The sequence below is a fragment of the Chroicocephalus ridibundus genome, chromosome 17 (genome assembly GCF_963924245.1).
Source record: "Chroicocephalus ridibundus chromosome 17, bChrRid1.1, whole genome shotgun sequence".
NCBI lineage: Eukaryota > Metazoa > Chordata > Aves > Charadriiformes > Laridae > Chroicocephalus > Chroicocephalus ridibundus.
This window is the reverse complement of record NC_086300.1, coordinates 1,761,688-1,785,759: the sequence shown is the minus strand read 5'-3', so window position 1 is coordinate 1,785,759 and position 24,072 is coordinate 1,761,688. Positions and strand designations below refer to the sequence as shown.

Below are 24,072 nucleotides of genomic sequence, written 5' to 3'. Positions count from 1 at the left end.
AGGTGAGTCACCCCGCCGGTAAAGCGCTACCCTGCCTTTACCAGATTAAAGCGTCGGTGTGACTCGCTTTGCCTTTTTTCCCCGGAATTCTCCTCAATTCCTGTTTGCCCCCCGGCCGCCAAGGGCCGTGCCAGGGGGGGTCAACCAGCCGGGCCACTGCGGTCCAGGAGCGGGGAGGGGGCGAAATTTCTGGAACCGCTGCTTTTTGCTTTTTTCTTTTTTTCCCCCCTCCATCCCCGCTATGCACAGAGCGCTCCCGCAAAGAGCTTGCACCAAGGGATTTCACCAAGGAAAAAGGACAATTTCCCTCTCTTTTCCCATTGCCTTCAAGTGGGAATTTCGGTGCGCAAAAGCCATTAGAGCCGCTGCCTTTAATAATGGGCTGCCCATAATTAGTATATGCAGCATATACTGGGAAGCTGTGGTGTAGATGTGGGCGCGCAGATGCTTGACGTGGCATCTTATTTTCGCTAAAACCTGCTGAAGGATGCCCTGAGCGCCTTCGCCGAGGACTCGAAGTCATCTGCGGTGGCGGGCGGTGAAGAAGCAGAGGGACAGGGAGGGAAGGAAGGAAGGAGAGAAGGTGGGAAGCTGCCACCACCAAGTCCTTCCAAAGCTGGCTCCATTATTTTCCTCTTGTTTTTTTTTTTTCCCCCTGTACATCTTGCGCAACGCATTTGTGGAGCAAATTACGTGGAGCCTCCGCGGGAGGAATCCGCGGCTTTACTGCGCAGCCTGGCAAATGTAAATAAACAGGGAGGGGGAGAGGACGGCGGAGGGTGCTCCCCCGCGCAAGTGCTTAAATTTACTTGCCTTTTGTTTTGCATTGTTGATTTTTTTCCCCTGCGTTTAATTGCTTTAATTTATTTTATGCGTGCTTTGATGCTAAACGTTATTTGGTGCTAATGAAAGAGTTCCAGTCCGCAGTAAAGTAATTGAAGGGCGGAGGGAGATTCTAAAAAAAAAAAAAAAAAAAAAATACTAAAGGCACGGCAAAATAGATCGGTTTTCTGCAAATTAGTTGCAAGAAGAAGAGAATTAAAGCACTGGGCGGAAAGACTATTTGGGCTGATTCTGGCTTCTTTACATTCCTCCTTTACGCTCTTACCTACTTCGGTAATAGCCCCAGCGCAATCACAGAGGGAGAGAGAGAAAGGAGAGCTGCCCGCATTTCGAGAGCCCCCACTATCAATTAATATATCACTATATTCGCCAAATCTATGGAAAAGGTACTAAAATTTTGAAAGGAGTGACTGTCCTAAAAAAAGAGAGAGAAGTTCAGGATGATGGGCCGGGGCATGTATTAATCTAAAAGGATCTTTTAGTATATTTGTACGTGCGAAAAAACACTTTCAAAAGCCGGTGTGTAATTTTTAACAAGGGGAAGGAACCCAACGCGCTGGTAGATTATTGGAGATTTCTTTTATTTCGAAGAATAATAATCACAGACATGGGGGGAAAAAAAAAAAGCAACGCGTCGCCATTAAATAATTTGCTACTTTGATATACAACATTTTACGTAGCACAATATTAATTCCTCTCCTTTCTTTTTTTCGTAGAGTGTTGGACAAGGAAGAAATCCAGGTAAAAATATACACAGACAAAAGAGCATAGCAAGGAGAAAAGAACCACAGAGGTTACAGGGAGAAGGCGTGATAATCATTCATATTATGTACAGGACTATATACGCTAAGTATAATTTGCATTCAGACTTTCAGGTCACGTTTTCTAAATTAAAGGTGCTAAACACGACCACGTTACTTCATACCAAAAGGTACACCGCGAAGTACAAACGGAGATTTACAAATTACTTGTACTATAGGAAGACTCACATAGAAAAATGTGTCTATTCTGACTCTAAAGCCACATTTAATAGGTAGATAGTCATTCTATTGTACAAAAAAAAAGACTTTAATATAGGTAGTATTTTTTTCAGTGTCAGGAAACACAATGTATCATTCCTAGGGTTTTTAATTATTTATGCACTTATCATTTATCTATTTTAATATATAGTCTTTTTCTGTGTGTTTCCCCCCCGCCTTTTCTTCTCGCGTGGGTTTCCACGTTTCCTGCATCCACCTCTTCGCCCCTTTCATTCCTCCTCGTCGTCCTCCGCGTCCTGTTTTTCCTGGCTGTTGGAGCCGGAGCAGGCAGTTTTATTTTCTTTTTTCCACTTCATGCGCCTGTTCTGGAACCAGATTTTGATCTGTCTCTCGGTGAGACACAGGGCGTGGGCGATCTCGATGCGTCTCCTCCGCGTCAGGTAGCGGTTGTAGTGGAATTCCTTCTCCAGCTCCAGGGTCTGGTACCTGGTGTAGGTCTGGCGGCCGCGTTTTCTGTCGGTGCCTGGGAAATAAATACAGATTTACATCAGCTGGGGGTTTGGGGGAGATGTTCTGGGGCTGCTGGCTTGGTTTGCTCTCTTCCTTTTTCCTTTGGGTGCTGCTTAGCGAGCACCAAGCACCCATCCACTGCAGTCCCACGGGGGGACAATGTCCTCGGAGGATCTGTGCAACCTGGGACAGCCCTTCTTTTTATTTGCGAGATCAACTCATCCTGCTCGAGGCTTTCCCCACCTCACCCTCCCTCTTCTCAGCCCCCAAACCACCCCAGCTTTAATTTCCCTTCGTCTCGGAAAAACGTGCTGTGCTTTTTTTTTTTTTCTTTTTTTTTTGCTGCCTGTGCGTGTCTCCGAGGGAACAACAAACTTCAGAAAGTTTCCTGCCCTCATAGGACCCCTCAGACTCTGAGCTCCCGCTTTAGTTTTCATTTAGACGCCAGAAATTTCGGATGGTTGGGGAATAAATACAGAAATCCAGTTTAGACAGAGCGAGAGAGGCATCTGCTACCTACACAAATCCAACTATTTGTCCTCTTTTAAAGCTGTCATCAGGGCGCCTGCTTGGAAGGTGTGATGGTCTTAATTATTTCAGGGGATGTTCTAGGTACAAAATTGACTTCTGGGGCTGACGGGGGGGGCTACTACCCCCGGTCTGCGCTTGTGGGGGTGTCTGCAGATGAGAAGCGCCTCAACACTTAGCCCAAGCTCCCCACCACCCTCCAGCTGCCTGCGAACGGGGTTTGGAAAGGGCCCAGCTCCTAATTCTCCCTTCCACCCGACATTTCCTGCGGCCTGATTGGAAATAATTCTACAATATGGTGTTTGTGATCCTGACTCTATTTTCTATGTAAATGCTATGTATATCTATAGTATAATGTATTCTTTCCCAGAGCAGTGGGGATGGCGAACAGCAGCCCTCGGCCTCTCCTCCACACATTCCACTGGACTCCTCTTCTTCTTGCCTTTTTTAACACCCCCCCTCCTTTTAAAAGAAGAAAAGATCCAGTCATTAAAAGGAGGGGGGAAAAAAGGCAAAATAGCCAGGCTAGCTGTAAAGTAAAAATGTGCAGGTCGTGGAATGTGGGTTGTAAAATCCGCTGAGGGGAGAGCCATAAACTGCTGCTGAATAGGGATGACAACTCTATCTCTGCTCGCTGATGAAATTCCACAAGCGCGATCGCACAGTGGGCATGAGGCACCGGGGGGGTGGGGTGGGAGGGGGACCCCGCTTTTACGACCGAGGTCGATTTTCTCTGGTTTTAGGCACAGCAGATCTCAGAGCATCCAGGGGCTTTGGAGCGCAGGTTTTTTTTGCCCCGCTCCCAAACCCTCTCTAATGTCGATCCTCGCAGCGTCACAGGCTAAAAAGGGGGTGAGCCGGGGAGGGGTCGGGGGGAGCTTCTTAAATCTAAAGTCAGATAAAAGCAGAGATGAAGTGTTTACGGCCAGAAATATTTGGTCTTTGATAAATCAACTGTAAAAGTGAATGAATTATGGAGCAGGTAATGGAAAGAACTGACCACCAAATAAGTGTGAGTGTAACTCCTGCCTTTATAACCCGCTACACATCGGCTGCTTCGCTGCTTTCTTTTTCCTCTGCTTCGCAGGGAGGGTGGCCCGCACTCTCCTCGCCCCCGAGGGCTGCTAACAAGACCCTTCCCGAATATTTGGCGGCGGAGGGCGCCTGGCTCGCAGGGATGCTCTCAAGTTGCAATCTGGCACGGCAGAGGCGAAGCCGGGGCGGCTGGAAAATGAGCTCACGCCTTCCCCTCCGCTCCCAGCCGGGACAGCAGCGCCTTTCCCCCCCCTTCTCGGGATTACACGAGTGTAAACACAACCACGCGTGTACACGGACTCCGGCCGGGCCGCTCCGAGCGGGAGGAGCCCGGCCCCGGAGCGCCCGGCCCGATCCCGGTGGGCTCCGTGCGGGCGGGACGGCTCCCGCGCGAGGGAAATGGATATTTATTAAATGTTAATTGACATTAATACCCTGAGACGGAGCGCGTTGGTGACTGAAGGCAGCGCGGCCGCCCGGCGTTCAGCCGGTTTGAGACACATGTGCGGGGGGCAGCGCGTCCCGGCGCGGGGCGTCCCCCGCCCCGCTCCGCTCCCGCGGAACATTGCGCGGCCTTCCGCGGAGCTGCGCTGTCCTGCGCCGCCGCAGCGTCCCGGGGACCCCCAGCAGGGCCATGCTGGCGTCCCCAGAGAGCCTTTCCCGAGCACACCGCACCCCTCCGCGGTGCTGTTTTTTGCGAGGTGACACAGAAAAGCGTTCTCCCCCCTATATCCATCCATCCATCCATCCATCCATCCATCCATCCATCCATCCATCCATCCGGACTCCGGCCGGAGTGTCACCGTTTTAAGAGCAGGGCTTTTAATTGCAGCGGGAATGATGTGTTGCTGTTTCTGATGGCAACACGCTACGCTTAATTGCAGTGTCTGGGAGATTGTGGTGAGGGGCTGGCAAATGAAGGTTTTGCAATCTAACAGAAAACAAACCAAGCTTGCAAGCACCTCCCATAAACAGTTTCTTTCAGAATCTATATCTATATCTACACGGGGGTAGCACAAGCTCCATCCTGTAAATATAGGAGAAGAAGGGGCTGGCCATTATTTCTGCAGCTCTGTCTGTCCCCTCTAAGACAAACTGCCTTTTGCATGGCACATACACAGCCCCAGCAACACCAATAAATATTTAAAGCTAAAAGGATGGCTTTATGGCGGGGAGGGTGTGTGTGTGTGTGGGGGTCGCTCTCTCCCCCTCTCTTTTGAAGATGCGTTTTCAGTGAAACGTCATGAAAGGAGTTGGGGACAATTCCCCCCTCCCCTCCCCCTCCGCCACCCCCCGCGCACGCCATGGAATAATTTACACTCCCCCCACGCCCCCCCTCCACCCCGGGCTCCTTTCTTTAGGGAGGCTGGGGCTTACCTGTGCTCCTCATCCAGGGGTAGATACGGAAGTTACTGTCGCTTTGCAAATCTGAGTCCCTCTGGTCCGTTTTGCTGCAATTCTGCTTGGAAGCATCTCCCGGGCACATCATGGAGAGGTTTTGCTCAAAAGGGGAACAGTGCATGTTGAAGGAGCCGGGCTCCAGGCCGTAACCGGAGGAATACATGCTGGGGGGCTGGGGGTGCACGGCGCTGCCACTGGAGTAGAGCCCGGGCATGGAGGCGGCGAAGGGAGGCGTGGATCCGGCCCCATACCCCGCTCGCTGGGTGTTGGAGGCGAAAGCGCAAGAAGTTTGCTCGGGAAAGACTCCGGATGGGAAAACCGAACTTGCGGCTTGATATTTAGAAAATAAAGCATTCGCATAATACAATGAACTCATAATTTGGCCGGGTGATTTGTAGGTCGGGACGTTTTAGTGTCGGTTTTACGAGGTACCGTGATATATTACGGAATTAGAGTCCAGATTTACACCAAAAAGGAGCCCTTTTTCCTCCCGGCCCATGTGACGCGCGGGCACGTGGCTCCGGCGGCGCCAATCGCCGCCCGCTCCCTCCTCGGGGGCAAAAAATTGTAGTGCTGCTGGATTTATAAAATATGATAAATAATTGATGCGATATAAAACCCTCCAAGATCTATGCTGGAAAGAGTGAAATTGTGCTGGAGTCGATAAGCAACCTGTAATCAGTTTTCAGCTCAGACCGAGGGAGAAAGGGGAAAGGGGAAAGGGGGGGGGGGTAAAAGCACGTTGCTGATAAACCAGCGTCTCCCTCTCGGTCTCTCTCTGCTGGAGGAAAAGGAAGGGAGCTCTATTTATCCCTTTATTGATCCCGTCTAAAATTCCCTCCTTCGCACCATTTCCCCAGCTCCGAGGTACTTTTTCACAGGACTGTACATAATTCCCTCCCCTCCCCCCGTGACTCCCTCGCCCCCCCGGCCAACCCCCCCCCCCCCAAAAAAAAAAAAAGACAAATGTCTCATTGATACCTAATAGTTTCAGGGTTCTTTTTTTCCCCAAATGCCATTCAGCTCTATATCTAATTTATTCCAGTGCCACAGGCTTTGAGCTTCGTATTGAGCTGGCATTTGCTTTTCTTGTTGCGAAAAATAAAGAGTGTAGAGATCCCTTGTTTAGCGTGTCAGCGGTTCTGCGGGACTCAATTACAGTTAGAAGTAAAACCTTACCAGCTGGCTGATTTGCTTTCTGCTGCAGAAGCAGAGAGACCTTCCAAAATGTGATCTGCCTCAATTTTTTATTTTTTTTTTAAGGGGATGGGGGTGGTGGTTTAGAAAGAAAGAAAGTCTTAGAGGCAGGAAAAGCAGCCCAGACAATGGTGGACGTGCATCTAGGGTTTGTGCTAGATCTCCTTTCCCAAGGTTACGTTGCAAGGGGATGGGTGTGCGTCCCCGCACTCCTCTATTGCCATGGCAGGGCAGCTCGACAGGCGAAGGAGCAGAAAGCAGCTCAGCTGCGCGACTGACCATTTATTTTTTTTGCAGCCCAGATGAGTGGGAGGAAAGGAGAGGGGGACCCAGAGCTGGGCTGCGTCTTGCGGGGACAGTGGGGTGGGCGAGGAGAGGGAGAAAGGAGGAAGGAGAAAGCAAAGAGGGGAGAAAAAAAAAGCGCCACGTTACCTTCAGGAAGGATTTCCACACAGCCTCCCAACCTGTCACCACCCAGGAACTGTTAGAAACAACAACAAGAGCAGAAGCCATGGCAGTTGCCCCGTCCCCCTCCCCTTCCCCGCCGCTCCCAGGCAGCAGCTCCCCGGCCCCAGCCCGTCCCAGCAGCGATCCAGCCCGCCAGCATCTCTCCAGGCAAAGAAGTCTTTGATGGCCAGGGCTGCAGCTCCGACACAATTGACTTTTATTTCCTTTCTATCAAAGTGGTCCTGGAGGAAATGGAGCAGAGTAAAAGAATGATGTCACGGAATTCTCGCTTGTAAACTTTATTGTAACTTTCTTCCGCCGCTTCCAGGTTTAGACAATAGAACAAAGTGATGAAAGAACAACAAAATATATCATTAGTTCCCCCAATAAAGTAATTCACGTATACAGTATACATTCTTTTTCACAGTTAACCTAAAGATCACTTTACAACTTGCTTCACTGTGCGCATGCTAACTAAAGGAGAGAAAACCGCTTTTTTTTCTTGTCTTTTTTTTTCTTTTTTTCCCTTTTTTTTGGAAGAGACATTTAAAAATTGTAAAAAAAAAAAAAAAAAAAAAAAAGAAAATCCCTAACCAAAGAAAAGAACAGAAGTAAGAAGTAAGGAAAGTAAAGAGAGAAAGAGAGAGAAAAAGAGAGATAACTATAGCATAAATAGGCAGTTTCATGTTGTTGGGATGTTTGTTTCAATAGCTACCTCCAATACATACAGATAAACCACAACAAAAAAGGTGGAAAATAAAAAAAAAAGTGCACAAATGTAATTTCACGTAACTCCTATAGCATTGAAAGCTATGTTAACCAACCCACCCCCCAGGAAAGAAGAGAGAGACAGAGAGAAAGACAGAGAGAGAGAGAAAATTTCACAGTCATGTTTTACATAAGCTATTGCGTTACACTACCACTAGTTAATAACTGGCAAAAGGCAGGAGAGACCTCCCGATCACTTTTGCATACTGTTCATTGTATCAAAGGATAATCAGGAAAGTGGTGCTTACAGCTATATTGTTTTACAGCAATAAAAGGTTTTTTTTTTTTCCTTTCTCTTTTCTATGCATTGTTGGTTTTTTTCCCACCCCTCCCTTACATTAACTGCCATTAACGTGGGGCTCGGGGGCTCTTCCACCCCAGCAGCGCTTGCCTTTCAGTCCTTAAAAATCCTTTTATTTCTTGTCCGCCTTCTGTGCTTCCCCTTCCTCGTCCACCTCCTGGGCTCTTTCCATTTTCTGTTTTTCCAGTTCTTCCTGCTCGCATTTGCTGCTGGGAAACTTGTCTTTGTTGTTTTCCTTTTTCCATTTCATCCTCCTGTTCTGGAACCAGATTTTGACCTGCCTTTCTGTCAATCCCAGGGCATGCGAGACCTCGATCCTCCGTTTGCGGGTCAGGTAGGGATTAAATAGAAATTCCTTCTCCAGTTCCAGCGTCTGGTAGCGGCTGTAGGTTTGCCTCCCCCTCCTCCGTCCAGCGGCTGCTGGGGAATTGCAAAGGTTGGGTGGAAGAGGGGAAGAAGAGAAGGAGGTTGAAAGATACATAAACCAGGCTCGGGAATAGGCACACACAGGCTCACACCCGCTCACACACACTCACACACACTCACACGCACACAGGCACGGGAGGGGGAGGAAGAAAGGACTGGCAGGAGCAAAGGCAGGAAGCGCGGAGGGAGAGGGAAAGGCTCCTGGAGAATATTATACAAGGGAAGATGGTTATAAAGGAAAGGGGTGATGGTGGCGGGGCGGGGGGGGGTCACCCACCAGCCCACTCCGAGCAGCCCAGCTAAAGCCTGCACTTGCACACTTATTATTACCCGAACCACAACAACAACAACAACAACAACAACAACAACAGACTCCGGCTCTTTGGGATCCCGCAAGAAAAAAAAAAATCAGAGCTGCAGCCCGGGGAGAACAAGCAGCACCACCGAAATCCCAAATCAAACGCAAAACAAAAATGAAGGGGCTTTTTAAGGCTATAAAAGTGCCATAAACTTTAAGGACGCTTCCTTCCACAGAAAGCCGGGCTCGCTCAGCCCCCAGAAGAAAAGGTCTCCTTCAGGGTAATTAAACTATAAAGCAATTTACAAGTGCAAAAGTTTACCCCCATAAAGCAGTAAAATACAGTCACTGGGGAAGAAAAAGGGAGCGAAAGAAAGCAAGCAAGCAAGAGGGGCAGAAAGAAAGCAAGAGGGCTACTTTATGGGCTCAGGAAATGCCTCCTCGCTGTCCTCTCCATCTCGCCTCACCTTGCGGTCGCATCCAGGGGAAAAGCTGGGTCGGAGAAGGGCTCTGCTCCGAGCTCTCCGCCTCCTCTCCAAGGCCGCTGGCAGCGAGCTTGCAGTCCGTGTACTGCACCAAGTCCGACTCCTGGGCGCTGAAGAGGCTCTGCCTTTGCAAGGGGTCGTAGCCATAGAAGTTGCCGGGGTCCCCATGGCACGCCACGGCGCAGGGATTCTGTTGGTAAGGGGAGCTGGAGAGTGAGGATGCTCCGTGGTAAAACTCCTGGATTTGGGTCGGATGCTGGAAGGTGCCCCCCGTGCTGGGTCCGTACACCACCGTGGGTCTGCCCCCAAGATCCTGAGCGAACCCACAGTCATAGTAATTGGGACGCAAGGAGTCCCCGGTTTTGTATTTGGAGAAGAGTGAGTTGACAAAATAAGAGCTCATTTTAATTTAAATAAGAATATTTGTTTGGAGGAGGAAGAAAAGGAGGAAAAAAAAAAAAAAAAAAAAAAAGAAGCCAACCAAACCAGACCACAGGAATCTATTAGCAAAAAAAGAAAGCGCTAAGATGCTAAGCAACGACAGTTTGTGATTTCCAGGAATATAAAAGGAGGATATAATCAAAACTCTAAGCCTGCATGATATTGAATTCTTTCCTCCCCCCCACCCCTAAAAAAAAAAAAAAATCGCCACTTAAAGAGTTCTCGCTTTACATTTCCAAGAAGAGATGCCAGTTCATAAACAGTTTTCAGTGATTTACTTCAGCGCAAATGAGTTGTTTCATATTTTGCAGTGTCTTTTCATGATCATTTGCATCTATTACCAAAACCTCATCCTATTGGCTTCTCCTTACTCCACACGGACTCTGCACTGCATGATTGTGAAAGGAAGAGTGTGAGAGAATAAAGAAGGAAAAGCAAGCGAGGGGGAGCGAGAGAGGGAGAGGGAGCGAGAGAGAGAGAGAGAGAGGGAGCGAGAGGGGAAGGGAGAAGGAGGTGGGGTGAATATACGGATTAAATATGTTTAACTACCTACATTAATGAGATATCGCTCGCCTCACAACAAATCACATACCTAGACCACCCAAAAGATTGATTTTTGGGGAGTGTTGGAAAATTAAAGAGAAGCGCTCGCAGTCGTTAATTTCAAAATTTTAACGAGGCAGTTTTAGCCTTTTTAAATGTCAGGGTCGCTTTGGAAAACTGTAAAAGAACACGATTTAATTGCTACCAGTTTTAAAAGGTCCTATAAATGTAATTGGTATTTTAATACAAGTTATCAAATCATACAGCTTCTTACCCTAAACATATTTTAAAACAAACGAGGTAGTCATATTTAACATTTTAATGATCAATTTCCTTATTATTGATAAAGGTTTAACTATCACATGAAGGGAATTGCATTTGTAATAGCCCCAAAAAAGGCTGTAAACTGTTTAACAAACTATAAAACGCCATAAAGCCGGGGATGTTGTTGTTGTTTATACCGCACTACATAAAAGCCGTTAGGATTTTACGAGTTCGTTCCTCTACTGCTATAAACCAGAGGTTTCGATTGGACCCGTCCGCATTACAGCGAGATGTTGAGGTGTCAATATTGAATTAAAATGATTATAGTTTTTCATATATAACATTGACTTTTTGTGTCTCTCCCGCAGCCCCCTCCCTGCCTCCTCCCCCGCCGAGGACTTGTTCAAGACGTGGTCGGGGATGATTGCGAACTAAAAGTATTGTGTCGCTTATCACATCCAGAACAGAGCCTTTATGGTCAGTAACTGATGGCTGTTCCCTACCTCACCCCCTCCTCAATAACTTCATATTTATTTATTTATTTATTTATTTATTTTTTGCATGATACTTCTAATGAAAACTGGGGAGAAGAGGGGGGATGGGGTCAGGCAGAGAGGAGCGAGGCTTTCTATTTTATTGGCATTTGGTAACAACGGAGCAAACTTACCCCTAAGATGCCAACGCTGCAATTTTCCACCATCTAAACACACAGGGGGTAGATTTTGAAATTCATTTATCGCAGTCAGCAAATATTACCGCGACGTATTTCAGCTAATAACGACACCAGACCCTCCCAGCCCAAACGCTGCCCCAGCCTGCCTAACACCCACGGCGCCCCTCCAAGCCCCTCGCAATGCCAGCTATATTTTCCAATGCTTCACCCTTCATCAGGAGTTAAAGGCACTCTTTTAAACCTCTATTTATTCATCCTTTTTCCTTTGCCCTGGGTAGATTGCTGCTGCTTCCCATTGCATCCGCCTGCGCGGTTTTGACACGAGAAAGGTGAATTAAAGACGGTTTCGCTCCTGCCTGCCTTGAGCTGAGGGACGATTTTCAACCTCCACAACATGGAAAAGAGGAAAAAGTTGAAGTGTTTCGGTTAGTCTGTCTTGCCAGGGCTTTGGTAAAAAAAAATACCTGAATTAAAATTGGCAGTGGGAATAGGCAGGGAATTGAGAAAGGCAGAGAGAACGAGAGAGAGAAAGAAAGAAAGAAAACAAAGATAGCAACGGAATAAAACTTTAAAACCATCCTTAGAGAAATAATTTAAGTAAATACGGTTCCTTTATTTTGTGTAGGGATAATTTCAGTCGAGTCTAAGAGCCTTTTCAAGTAATTATTGTTGTTGGAGTACTTGCAGTGGTATAATTAAGACTTTTTCCCCCCTAAAAGACAAGTTAACATTTTATTTTTCTCAACACTTTTATTGTCGATTGAGCAGAGTTTGGTTTCATCTTTGGACATAAAACCCCAGAAATGGTGCTCAGAAGTAAATAGAGCTTCGCAGCCTGGCGTGGGGATGCTCGATGCTAGAATTTTCAAGAAAGCAAAAAAAAACCAAAAAAAATCTGAATCGAGTATTTTTAGAAAAGCAGCTATCTTCCTCTGTGTGTATTTGCAGGCGTGCTTCCACCTACTGAAGTCTGTAAAGTAAAAAATAGCAGGAATTCCCGTTCGTACATGGACCCCAGGAAGGCGGGAGTGAAGTTGTTCTTGGAAGTTAACATTTTTATCAAGTGCAGTAGAATTTTATGGTCATGATGTGATGGTAACTCACCAATGCACCAGAAATCAATGGCTGATCTTAAATCATTCATATACTGTACTCGGATTCCTGATGAAAGGAAAATGTTTCTATTATAAGAAAAAACAAGTGGGGATGTGTGTGTGTGCGTGTGTGTGTCTGGGAGAGAGAAGATAATTTATAAATACCCAGTGGAGGAAAGATTTATTGGGAATTCACAAGGAAAAAAAAAAAAAAAGAACCCCAAATCCTTTCTTAGGTAAACCTTAACTTTTCACTACTCTGCATTTTACTGAGCGCACAAGGGCAAGATATTTCTTTATTTTCCCCATCTATTTCTGTTTACGTTTGTATGTCATTTAATAGCATTTAAACAGTCTTGAGATGCTTAAACTTTGCTTTTTAAAACAACATGTCGCATCCCGTTCTGTCGTGAGCGTCGGTTTAATTTGTTACGTTCTCCCCCAGAATGTTGCTTACGGGAGAACGGGCGTATTTTCTGGTGGGACTTGGGAGAAAAATTTATTCAGAAAAATATCTGTTTATAACAATTTGGAAGAAAACCTATATTGAAATTATTGCCACCGTTGCTTTCTATGTTATTTGTAGCTGAATTTGTAGCTGAAGGACTGAAACTATTCAGACTGTTTTTCTCTTGTAATTTTTAAGAAACAAAGGCCAAAACAAAAGCGGACTAACGGAGTTAAAAGTTTAAATTTTTGCTGCCGCTGCGTCAGTGGCGTATTTGTACGTATCACAAAACGTGGTAAATTAAGAGCTTTTTGGATTATTTTACTATTTCGTAGCATTTAAAAATATTTCCAAACATGTTAAGTGAAGACTTTGGGCAAAGAGCAGCAGCATTACCAAAAGACAGAGCAACTATACCAAAAATGACCGATTCGGCTCCTAAAAAGTATATACTGTTTGGTTTTTTTCCCCGCGATGGTTATCAATCTAAAACATAAAAAATAAAGAGCCGAGACAGCGCAGATCATCCTGACGGCTGAGATGAAGAGTCAGGGAAAAATATCCTGGGTTTGGGTGCGCTTTTCTCCCCGAAATCTTGGAGCCACTCTCTTCTCCAGCCCTGCAAACGTAAATCTTTGCTTTGGAGATAATTAAGCTGTCCTCCCACCTCCACCCCAACCAGCAGAAGACAAAAAACGATGGGTTTGTGTTTTTTCTCCCCTTTTAAATGAACATTTCAAATAGATGCGTGTCCCACCTCTCACCGCATCCCAACACAGAGCCTCCACATTTAAAAAAAAACAAAAACAAAAAACCCCCCCCAAAACTCGCATAATTTACCCTGGCAGGGAAAAATAGATGTAAGCGATAAAATCGGCAAAATAGCTATAATTAACCCTATATTTTATGCCTCGGGATTATTCATGCTCGCCAGCCAACAGCCCGCTTGTCGCCGCTAACGAAGTCAAGGTGTTACGCGGAGCCCCGCGGCCGCGCGCGGGAGACGCGCGTCTTGCGTGGAGCAAGGGCGCCACCTAGCGGCGCCGCGCGGAGCCGCAGCCTGCGCAGCGAGGGGGGAGATTCCCTTTGGGGTGGGGGGGCAGAAAAAGCGGGGGGGTATCCCCGCTCGGACCTGGGGAAATAAAGCTAGGCAAAAGCGAGGGGAGGCGGAGGAGAAAAAGAGGGAGAAAAGGGAAAAATTGAGCTCTTCCTCCGCGCTCCGCAGCGCTTAAGTTTTACGCGGGGAGAACCGCACCATCCAGCCGGCAATAAAAGAGGGAAAATGGGTTTGCTTTTGAAAACCGCTATTGTTTCAAATTCCGAGACTAAACAATTGGTCATTCTGCTCTGGAGGGGGAAGGCCAGAGCTGTAAACCGATAAAGAGCTTCCCAAGCCCAGACGTCTCGCCAGAACTTCGAGTGTGTGCGGGGGGGGTGCCCCTGTGTGTGTGTGTGTTGTTGTGTGCACGGCTCAGCGTTCTGGCAGCCTGGAATTGCTTTAAAGGAAAAAGAAAAAAAAAGCGGGGGGGGGAGAAGGGGAAAAAAAAAAAAAAGAACAAAGGGAATCATCCAGAGCGCTGGATTTTCACGGCATCTGCAAGAGAAGAATAAATTAGCCGAAGTCCCTCCCCACCTTTTCTCTCCCTCTTCCCTCTCCCCCCCCCCCGCTTATTTCTTAAATACCCCCACCCCTAAAAAACAAAAAAAAAGAGAAAAAAGGAAAAAAAAGGGGGAACTTTGTATGGAACTGAAGCAGAAACAAGAGCATTTACACGTTGGGTTTCCCCACATTCCCAAGTCGTTGTAGTAATTTAGGAGTTCCTGAAAGTTTTCTTGCACTGTTTGCTTTACAGCCGTTTAGTTCCTTAACCTTCAGAAATTTATACCCTATAAAGTTTTATAGCGGTCATATTCTTTTATTGCAGCACACTGCACTGAATTTTCCTTTTTTTATGACAAGTTACTTCCCTTTCTCTCTCTTCCCTCACTAAGTTCCAAATATCTTTCTTCTTCTTTTGTTTTCTTTTCAGAGCTGCCCCAAAGAAAGGATTTTTTTTAAGAAGTGAAATATTGCCCTTTAGAGCGCCCATTATGTTAAAAATTAGTGGAGAGAGATTCTTGGTTATATTTCTCACTACCTGCTTCCTGCAGGGCTGAGCAGGTCTTAGGGTTTGTTTGTTTTTTAAATATAGAGATAGAAACACTTTCCAAGCGCTTGTATTTCTTCATGAGCAATAAAACGTCAAACGAATTTAGAGACGGAGTTATAGGAGCCGCTCATTGAGCCCTTGGAAAAAGGAACCGCGTGTCAAATCCGAGGTGATGCCAAGCAGGGAAAGCGGGGTGGGGTTTCTCACTGTTTGTTTTGGGTTTCTAATTTTTCTTTAGCAAAGTTTTCCTTGGGCGGTAGGGGAATAAGCCAAAGAAAGTCAAATAAAGCCAGCCCACTCTGCGCCTTTGCTTCTGGTCCCCTAAGGCTGATGCGGGAAAGCAAAGATCAAGCCCTCAAAAACAAACAAATAAACAAGCAAACAAACAAGCAGCCACCGGTAAATGTAACCAAAGATTAAAGATCTCCGATTTAAAAATAAAAAAGTATTTAGAAAGGCAGCAAGTTTGCGTGGGACCAAATAAGCACTCGCTACGCCAGAGAGGAATTATCTCCATTTGCCTCTGGACAAAGCAAAAATTGGTTCTTATAATACACTTAACGAGCCACTAAAGAACACAGGAAAACACAATAAAAATATTTCTGAAATTTTAGATGAAGCAGTATAACACAATGACATATAGGAGCTGTTGTTCTAAAATCGATTTTTATTCTGGAGCATTAAACATCTCTGGAAAATACATCCGGGCTGATGCTACAGAAGACAGTTTTTCCAACATTCCTTAAGTAAGCATATTTCCTAATAAAATGAACTAACATTTTAAATTCTATTTAAAAAGAACCTTATATCGTCGTCTTAAAAATATCCGCTCTTTACCACAATTCTAAGGAAAGTGAAAAACGTTTCTAAATCCTAGTGGCCGATGGGTTGCAAACATCAATTAAGTCACGGATACGCTTCTGAAAAATATAGTAATGAGGATTTAGGCAAGTCCATACTCAGTTCGAGAGATGAGGAACACACCAATTCAGCACGAAGCAGATTTGAAATTCATCCATCCTTGAGAAGAATCAAACAAAACTGAAAAATTTGACTGCCCAGCTTAAACACAGATAAATCAACTTTTCTGACCCACTATTTATTTATTTATTTTTAATAAATCCAGATTTAGAGAAATGATGCTGCTGCCACCAACTTTTTTTTCCTCGGCTCAAAATGTCTCCGAAACAGCTTTTCTTAATTGAGTTTCGAGGAAGGAGATTAGGCGCTTTGGCACAGGGTGAAGTTTGGTTACATTTAACACCCTCCGGCAACAGAACAGTTAAATTTTGAAACCCCCAAGGAGCTACTTCATGATGGAAAGTTTTACATGAGAAAGTCTAGGCATTAAAAAAAAAAAGGAAAAAAAAGGCACAAAACTTTCTGAGGAATGGTCTTAAACAGTTAAGATTCGGTTTCTTGTCGAGTAGGAGATTTTATTTATTTATTTTTTAACCCCTTTCAAGGGGAATTGAAGTGGTGGAAATTTCAGTGCACCGAGGCGCAGCTACTTGATTCTTATCTCTGGATCATGGCGGGGGGGGGGAGGGGGGAGGCAAAAAAAAAAAAAAAAAGGCAGGAACACTTTCCAAAAACACAAATCTGCCTATCGCTCCTTCCCAGAGCAATCCCTGTTCACCAGATAAAAGTGGTCTCACAAAACCTGACGCTGAGGATACACAAATTAGTCACTTCTGAAATCAGATCTGCACTGGCTCCTTCAGATATACAGCAGAAATAAATTTCTTTTCTCTATTCCCCCCCCCCGCCCTATTAAAACTAGGCACCTTACACTCGCCTTGTTCCTAGAAAGCCTCCTGGCAGCTAAATATACAAATTTGCACACGAAGAAAACGAGAGAGGTTTATTTCGACATTTTCCATCCACTATCAACTGCAGAACTCTTCGCATACTTAAAAAGCCACAGTAGAAACAGAAAACGAGCTTCAACAGTCACAGAAACACAACCACAAACACAGTTTACAATACCCACCATATAATCGACTGGTACTAACCCCCCCGGACCCCCTCCCTCCTCCCGTTCCCCCCCCTCCCTTCCCAAAACAAAGTTAAGTCTTACAGAGATAAACGGAAACCAGTCCCGCCCGGGCGGGTTGGAGAAACCTCCAGCGGATCTGTCAGATGAGAAATCAGCTCCGGCCGGCGTGACATGAGACCAGCAAGGTCCAGATTTGTTACTCTAAACCCTTCTTGGGGATGAGGATGAGGATGGCGCGGAGCCGACGCATCCCCCGGTGCCACCCGCGGGACGAGGTTCCTTCCCCGGGGAGGCGGCGGGGCCCCGGCGTGGCACCGGGCCCCGGAGGAAAGCGGGTGGCAATGGGAAAACATGCCGGGAGCTCGCTTCAGACGAAAAAAAAAACAACAAAACCACCCACAAAAACCCCACCCCAACAAAACCCCACCGACATTCAAGTATTAAAAGCATCTCAGCAAACGGGAGGGGGAAGAAATACACACAGGCTAGGGTTGGCACTTTATCTCTGCAACAGCCTACTGCTTTAGGAAAAGTCAATTCACAATAAATTATAAATATGCTAGCACTAAGAACACAACCTTCCCCTCCCTTATAGCTCTACTAAGGTAGTTTTTTAACTAGAAAATCCCTTTCTTCCTCTCCTCTAAAAGTTAGGAATAAGTTGGCAGGGGTTCTTCCGCCCCTTTTTCTCCTAAATAATTTACAATGCGGCTCTGAGAGTGCCCCCCACACACTCTCTCGCCTCCCTCCCCGTCCTTTCTCCTCTTCCAAGTGACCCAGTATAAAACTACCAGATGAGGAGGGCTGCCTGTAAAGATCCTACTAAACTTTCAGGTCAAAGTCACATATCTGCCATGGCACGATTCAAATAAAAATCCCGCATAATAAAACAAACTAAAAAAAAATAGAAAGAAAGAAAGAAAGACAAAAATAAAAGAAAAGAAACCCAGCCCGGTTGGGAGCTGGGCTGTCATTAACCGACTACCCCGGTATAAAGTTGGCGAATTGAAAATGATTTGTTGGGTGCAATTAAACGCAAGTCTTACGAATGTGTCTGTCTTGCAGTAGTTTAATTAAATCGTCTGGTTCCTTGGCCACCTCAACGTGTGTGTGTGTGTGCGCCGGGGTGTTGTGAATGTTATAGAGAATCATTGTCCTTACGTGGATAAAGAAAGACAGCGAGGTTTGGTGGGGGCTTGGGCCAGGGTTGTTTGCGGCCAGTTGTGTTTGCCGTCTTGCTTTCCATGGAGAAAATGCGAGCAGAGAAAGCTGCTGCTCAGACAGGAGCCTGTGTCTATGTTCCACTGCAGGGAGAAGAAAAGAGAAAGGGGGGGGGAAATAGAGAAAGAAAACAAGAGAACAGAAACAAAACCCAGCATGTGTCCCCAAAAAGGAGCTGCAGTTTAGGCTAAGTTGCCTCCTATGTGGCAATACTAAGAAGATTTAAAAAAAAAAAAATAAAGCAACATCTCGCATGCAAAGGTGGAGATGGGACACGGGGAGGTTTTTCCCCTCGTGTTTGGGGTGTTTGGCAGCACTACAGTGGGGGTGCGCGGCCGCGGAGGCTGGGAGCTGGGGGGGGAAGGGGATGGGGGGGGATGTTGCTTTTCTGGGTTTTTGTCGGGTTTGTTTTGTTTTTTTTTTTCTTTTTCATTCTTTGCCCTGTTCCTTGTTCATTTTCTTCATTTTCATCCTTCGGTTCTGAAACCAGATTTTGACTTGTCTCTCACTCAGGTTGAGGAGTCTGGCCACTTCGTGTCTACGGTCCCTCGTCAGGTACATATTGAATAAAAACTCCTTCTCTAGTTCCAGGGTCTGGTATTTGGTGTAAGGGCATCGTTTTTTCCTGGAGGAACGGGCGTGAAGCCAGCTGGCAGCTGGGTTGGCTGAAAGAAAAGCAGCAAGATCAATACGATGCAGCTTGAGTGTTTCTCAGAAGGTTTTAATCATGCCATCAAATATTAAGATTACACGGACGCATATGCACGCCCGGGTGAAAAACGCTCCCCGCCACAGGCGTTGGCAGCAGAGGCCGTACGGAAATCATACGGGACCGTCAGGCTGCGCAGATGGGGCGGGGGGGCGATCCCGAAATGCACAGGCACCCCCGTGTCTCCTAAGTGGGGGGGCCCAGGACCCGCGGACACGGGGTTACACCCACAGATGTGCTCACACGCGTGTCTGTGCACACACATGCCCCCGCACACGCGTTTGTGCACGCACACGTTGCCCCGCACACGCGTGTGTGCGCACACACATGTCTCCCTGCACACGCGTGTGTGTGCACACACGTACCCGTGCACACACGTGTGTTTGGGCTCACACGTGCCCCCGGCAGAGCTCCCCCCACTTTTCCCCACGTCCATCTCTGCCAGGTAAACACCCACATGCACTTAGAGATTTGCATAACGCACGTTACGCACCATATATACAAAGAAATCCATGAAAAAAAAAAATTGTATATATTCTATATTTTTCAGACGTGTTTTCCCACGTGTCTCCAGATTTGCTCCCACAGCCACGTCGCGCAGGAAAAGAGCAGAGAGAGGGGGTCTGGAGAAACCTTTCATAAATCCTGCTTATTTTTTTGGTATGTGGCAAGAAACGGTCGCGATACAATAAACATCCTCTGAGGGGCTGGCTGGACCCTGCTGCCGGAGATCTGGACAGTGTTACCCAGAGACACGGACATTTGCAGGGCTGCAAATGCGGCCAAAAATAAATAACAGGCTGCCCGTCACCCTCGCGTGTGGGAGAAGTTACGTGGGAATTTTTTTTGCGAAAAGGACATTTCAGGAATTAGCTTATTCAAGGAGGGGGAAGAGGGGGAAGAGGGGGGAGAAAACAACATTTTGGGCGCAGAACTCACCCCCGCAGACACGGTGGTGGTGCAGGTCGCACCCAAAGGTGAAGTGGGTTTAGGGTAAATAATAGAGCATTTACTAATCACGTGCAAATATTAGCTGACCGTTGGGTAACTGTGAGGCGGGAAAGAGTGAAATGAAGGGTTATAGACAGACCACGTATTTCTATTTTATTTCCTTTGCCTCCTCTGAAATTATGACTGAAGCCATAAACCTTTACACCAATTAAATGGACCATTATAAATACATACATACACACACGCGCGCGCCATCAGAACGTTTCCTCTACGTAAAATGAAATATATTGAATATTTTTAAAAAATAATCCGGTTAATCTTCCACTGTAAGTACTGCCTCTTACAAATTTGCACGGCTATTTCCTTAATGTAATTGACTTGATCTAATATGCAGAATTAAATATTAAAGAGGAAGAAAGCTGTTAATAATTGATACTGTTAATCCTGCTACCCATCCTTTAATGGCGATGGAGGGCTCTGCTTCATAACAGATTTTTATTCGGTTTGGGTTTATTTTTTGGTCACATCTTGGATCGTTAAAATATAAGATAATTCAAACGCGAATGTTGCTTTATCTATTCACGATACACAAATCCCTGAACAGGAAAGCGAATGGGAAGAGGTTCTGACACATCTTTTCTTTAAAATCCAGCAAATAAATTAACAGATCCCTGTGCCCTGCACAGGGCGGAGATTCATTATTGCGAAATACTTTCAAAAATTGAAAGAGTCAGGGAAATTGGTGGGAGTACTTTCTGCAAAACAGCTCCGTCTCCCAGCCCTGGCAAGCTCTCAACATCAGCCCAAATTAAACTATTATTTAAAACAAAATATGCGTCGTAACCACATGCCATAGAAACCACACAGCATCCTCTTAGCGCGGGTCCCTGCACTTATAACTTAATAACATTTTCTTGGACAAGATTTTTATATATTCAATTTCAGGGACATTGAGCACAGAACCTGGATGTTTAATTCTCTCAAATCATTCACCTCACGGTTGCAGTTTGTTCTGGACCTCTGCCCAGTACAATAGAACAGGACTTTCTTTTTGTGTGTGTGTGTGCGTGTGTGTGTGCCTGTGTGTCTGTGTGCAAGTTAAATGATAGGAAAAAAAAAATGTCACCATAACATCCTGCACAAGGAGGAGAGGAAATCATGAAGGGCGAGAATATACTGTATTTTTGATGGTATGGTTGCAATGGCAATCTCTGCTGCTCTTCCACGGCGAGGGAGGGGGGGAAATAGAAGTTAATTCAAGGGGAAAAAGAATGACTGTGTCAGTGCGTCCTGCACAGACTCCGAGCAGTTATACCCTCGGCGGGGGCTGCTCCTCCGCCAGTTTGGAAAACTTGGGCTTTCACTGCAAAATATTTACCGTGGGGTGAAGACAAGTCCCCCCTTTGCTCGGGCTTTGGCTCCGCTTTTCCTCTCAGATGGAAACCAGGGACCAGCCGGATCGGTACGAGGGGAAGATACTGCCTCTTTCTTACTCAAACGCCATCGCGTTATTATTATTAGCGTTATTATAATAATATTATCATTATTATTAATAATAGTCTTATTAATAGCATTATTGATGGTATTATTAAGTATTTTCAAGGTGAATGATTTTTTTTTTTCGATATTTCAGGAGAAAAAAGACAAGCCAGCTCGCGAAAAAAAAGCACATGCTGAAGTTTAACTGTTTCCCCAATCTGGCGAGATTACAAATAAAAGCTAATTAAGTTGGAAGCACCCCCCTCCCTCATTTTTTTTTTTTTACTGGGAAAGAGCGTGATTTTGAAATATTCATACCCCGAACCCTTGCGTTTAATACACAACTTAAAAAATATAAACCAACAACAAATAAACAGACAAATACGAGGAATGAAAGAAAAGCCACCGCCGCCGAGAGCCGCAGAGGGGGTGAGCAGGGCAGCGAGCCCGTCCCCGCATCTGCCCGGTGCACCGGGGCGGCGGGCACGGAAAAGCCCCCGCTGCTGTTTACTTCCCCCACGTGAACTTTTCCTCCGCAATTTCTCCTCTTTCCCCCCTTCTTCTCCTTCTTTCTCCCCATCCCCCCCCCCCAACGCCGCCGCCCTCCGCTCCCCTTTCCCCACCTTTCTCCCCAACATCCACGGGCTCCCCCCGTCCCTTCCCTTCCCCTCCGCCCGCACCCGCGCAGATTTACTCCCGCTTACTAAAGTGGTCTCTGCTGCCGGAGCCAGCGCTTTGTAGCAAAGAGGATGACTCGCTCCAGCTTTTGTCCGCTCTGGACTCTGTTTAAGCCCAGAGACGACGCTCATTTTTATTTTTATTTTTATTTACCGGCAGAGACAATGCCACCCCTCTCCCCTCCCCACCTCTCCCCTTAGGTTGGCATCAGCAAGCTGAGACTTTTCTTTAAGCCCTGATTTTAAACTTTACGCAGCATTGTCCCCTTTTATTGCACCTCCTCCAGCTTTTATACTGTTTACTTCCTCACTTTTATAACTTACTTTGATCTGTCCTGTCTTTGTCTTCGCTTCCTTCACAAACTTTATTGTCCTCGAAGCTGGGCCTTTGATTGGAAACGATCCCTTCCCTTGCAGCAGAAGTTTCTAAATTGTACTCCTGTGTTCCCTGTTTATGGACATCCCCGGGACGGCCCAGCAGCGGCTCTGCCTTAACAGACCCCTGCCCGGGGAGGTTCTCTGCTCTGGGTACTGGATCCAGCCAGCTCCGGAGATACCTGCTATCAGATGGGACGCTTTGATGTTGAATATATGGATGGTAGACGGCAGGAAGGGTACCAGAAGAATGTGGATTCAAAGGAGTCCAGGAGGCGCTGAAAACTGGAGGTTTTGGCTGAAAACTACAGGAGGGGAATTCTAGATGCTCATTGTGCCCAGCTTGCCTGGAACTTGTATATTGCCCAGATGAAAATTTAGCTGAAGGCGAGTCTTCACTTTCATGACTTATAATAGAGTCGACATAATAATTGCTAAGAGTCCCAGAAATGGACATTCTCAGACATCATACAAAGCACGGTTCAATGAAGGGAAAAAAATATATAGGACAGATCTAGATTTGTACTCTACCCCCTTCTCCAACTTCCCAGCCAACAAAGTACAGTTGGGCTGCTGTGTTGTGAGCTCCCAGCAAAATGATTGGTCAAACTTTTTTCGTGTGCCTGATAAAGCGTCAGTCTCGGCGTAAATCAATCGAAGCCGAGGGGGCTGCGCTGCGCTGTCATCCGCCCTTGCATTCCATATCAAGGATGGATTGTTTTATGTTTATGCAATGTTGCAAAACGTCAGGAGTTTCGAAAAGCCACCAAACGGGCAGAGCTGGGGCTAATATCCCTTCCTAGATTTGCTCCCGAAATATTAAGGGGGGGGTCCGGAAAGGGGGGGGGGGCGGATATTTTTTATCATTTTTTTTTTAAAGAAAGATGCTGATGTGCTCGCTTTGCCTTTAATAACCATCATGGGGGAATAGAGATAAAAGCTATTCTTCGCCACTCGGGCTCCAGAGTACGATAGCAAAAAATCAGAGAATAAGTACAAACCACCACTCCCCCCCCGCCGTGATTTCATATACATACATGTGTGTGCCTGCATTACAGGCATATACACGTAGAGCCACACATATATGCGTTTTTGTAAAGAAAAAGACAGATCTAGATAGCGGGGAGGGGGGGGGGGAGGGCGTTACGAATAATTAACCAGCTGGGATGGGAAAATGGATTGTTAACACGGTAAAAATAATGTGGGTAAATATGAAATTTAAAATGTCACTGGCGTGGACGGGGCATTGCAACTTTGACCAGGCAGCTGCCGAGCCGCAACCCCTGTATCCATCCAAAGCCTGCCTTACACTTCACGCTTATATATACATCTCTACATATATATATTTAAAATATCTCTGCATATGAACGTATGTTCGCATGTTTGGCGGTATAATCTCAGGGTTGCTTTGCTTGGGCTAAAATAGTTTCCCACATCGCTGAAATCAGAAGCCTTCATTTAACTTTACAAGGCTAGTAAAATACAGTGCGCCACTGATCCGGCTTTGTTACAGAATGCCTTAAACTTGTGATGGTTAAATAGTTTAATAAAACTTACATTAGCTTTCTTTGATTTTTATAGCCTTGAATTTATTGCCTGTGGAAAAGAAAGGGGGCAAAAAAGGAATCCCTCGCGTTTTCAGTCACCGTGCCCCCCCTCACACCTCACATGTATGTGCCCACGGAGTGTGTGCGTGTCAAACACACACCCCCCTCGCCTGTCCCGCTTGCATATTCCGCGTGTTTTTGGAAAACGCGACGATTTCGGGTTTTTTTTACCTTGCACCGAATGATTGACGCGGGGTTGGAGCCCGGTGCGGCTCCCAGCAC

General features: G+C 46.2%; 3 protein-coding genes and 1 long non-coding RNA gene across 9 annotated transcripts; 1 reads left to right on the top strand and 3 right to left on the bottom strand.

The window, feature by feature from the left end:
* Positions 1–1,403: 1,403 nt before the first annotated feature.
* HOXB7 (homeobox B7) lies at positions 1,404–7,119 on the bottom strand. Of its 4 annotated transcripts, none has more exons than XM_063354475.1 (3): positions 6,927–7,119; positions 5,274–5,556; positions 1,404–2,346 (listed from the first exon to the last, which is right to left on the bottom strand). In XM_063354475.1, the coding sequence occupies exons 1-3, from the start codon at positions 7,005–7,007 to the stop codon at positions 2,093–2,095; spliced, it is 618 nt and encodes a 205-aa protein (XP_063210545.1). In that variant the 5' UTR covers positions 7,008–7,119; the 3' UTR covers positions 1,404–2,092. The 4 variants fall into 4 exon arrangements, with proteins under 4 accessions (XP_063210545.1, XP_063210546.1, XP_063210543.1 ...); XM_063354476.1 differs by having other exon boundaries at positions 5,274–5,627; positions 6,927–7,068; XM_063354473.1 differs by having other exon boundaries at positions 5,274–5,873; positions 6,927–7,025.
* Positions 7,120–7,225: 106 nt separating this feature from the next.
* Positions 7,226–10,593, bottom strand: HOXB8 (homeobox B8). 2 transcript variants are annotated; one of them, XM_063354470.1, is made up of 2 exons: positions 9,202–10,593; positions 7,226–8,430 (listed from the first exon to the last, which is right to left on the bottom strand). In XM_063354470.1, exons 1-2 carry the CDS (start codon positions 9,620–9,622, stop codon positions 8,123–8,125), a joined length of 729 nt encoding a protein of 242 aa, XP_063210540.1. In that variant the 5' UTR covers positions 9,623–10,593; the 3' UTR covers positions 7,226–8,122. The 2 variants fall into 2 exon arrangements, with proteins under 2 accessions (XP_063210540.1, XP_063210541.1); XM_063354471.1 differs by having other exon boundaries at positions 7,227–8,427; positions 9,202–10,590.
* On the top strand, positions 8,217–13,472 carry LOC134524432 (uncharacterized). 2 transcript variants are annotated; one of them, XR_010073590.1, is made up of 3 exons: positions 8,217–8,344; positions 10,836–10,944; positions 12,089–13,472. It is a non-coding gene; the product is annotated as an uncharacterized LOC134524432 (long non-coding RNA). The 2 variants fall into 2 exon arrangements; XR_010073589.1 differs by having other exon boundaries at positions 11,419–13,472.
* Positions 13,473–14,516: 1,044 nt separating this feature from the next.
* On the bottom strand, positions 14,517–22,950 carry HOXB9 (homeobox B9). The gene is made up of 2 exons (XM_063354662.1): positions 22,193–22,950; positions 14,517–18,717 (listed from the first exon to the last, which is right to left on the bottom strand). The coding sequence occupies exons 1-2, from the start codon at positions 22,698–22,700 to the stop codon at positions 18,482–18,484; spliced, it is 744 nt and encodes a 247-aa protein (XP_063210732.1). The 5' UTR covers positions 22,701–22,950; the 3' UTR covers positions 14,517–18,481.
* Between the last annotated feature and the right edge of the window lie 1,122 nt (positions 22,951–24,072).

Bases quoted from the DNA above. Each gene is read 5' to 3' on its own strand.
- HOXB8 (XM_063354470.1), bottom strand. From the start codon at position 9,622: ATGAGCTCTTATTTTGTCAACTCACTCTTCTCCAAATACAAAACCGGG. The intron at 8,431-9,201 runs GTGAGGCGAGAT...GCAATTCCCCAG, and splicing joins CCCCTGGATGCGACCGCAAG to CAGCCGCTGGACGGAGGAGG.
- HOXB7 (XM_063354473.1), bottom strand. From the start codon at position 5,673: ATGAGTTCATTGTATTATGCGAATGCTTTATTTTCTAAATATCAAGCC. The intron at 2,347-5,273 runs GTAAGCCCCAGC...TTTATTTCCCAG, and splicing joins CCCCTGGATGAGGAGCACAG to GCACCGACAGAAAACGCGGC.
- HOXB9 (XM_063354662.1), bottom strand. From the start codon at position 22,700: ATGTCCATTTCTGGGACTCTTAGCAATTATTATGTCGACTCTATTATA. The intron at 18,718-22,192 runs GTAAGTTATAAA...CTTTTCTTTCAG, and splicing joins CAAAGACAGGACAGATCAAA to CCAACCCAGCTGCCAGCTGG.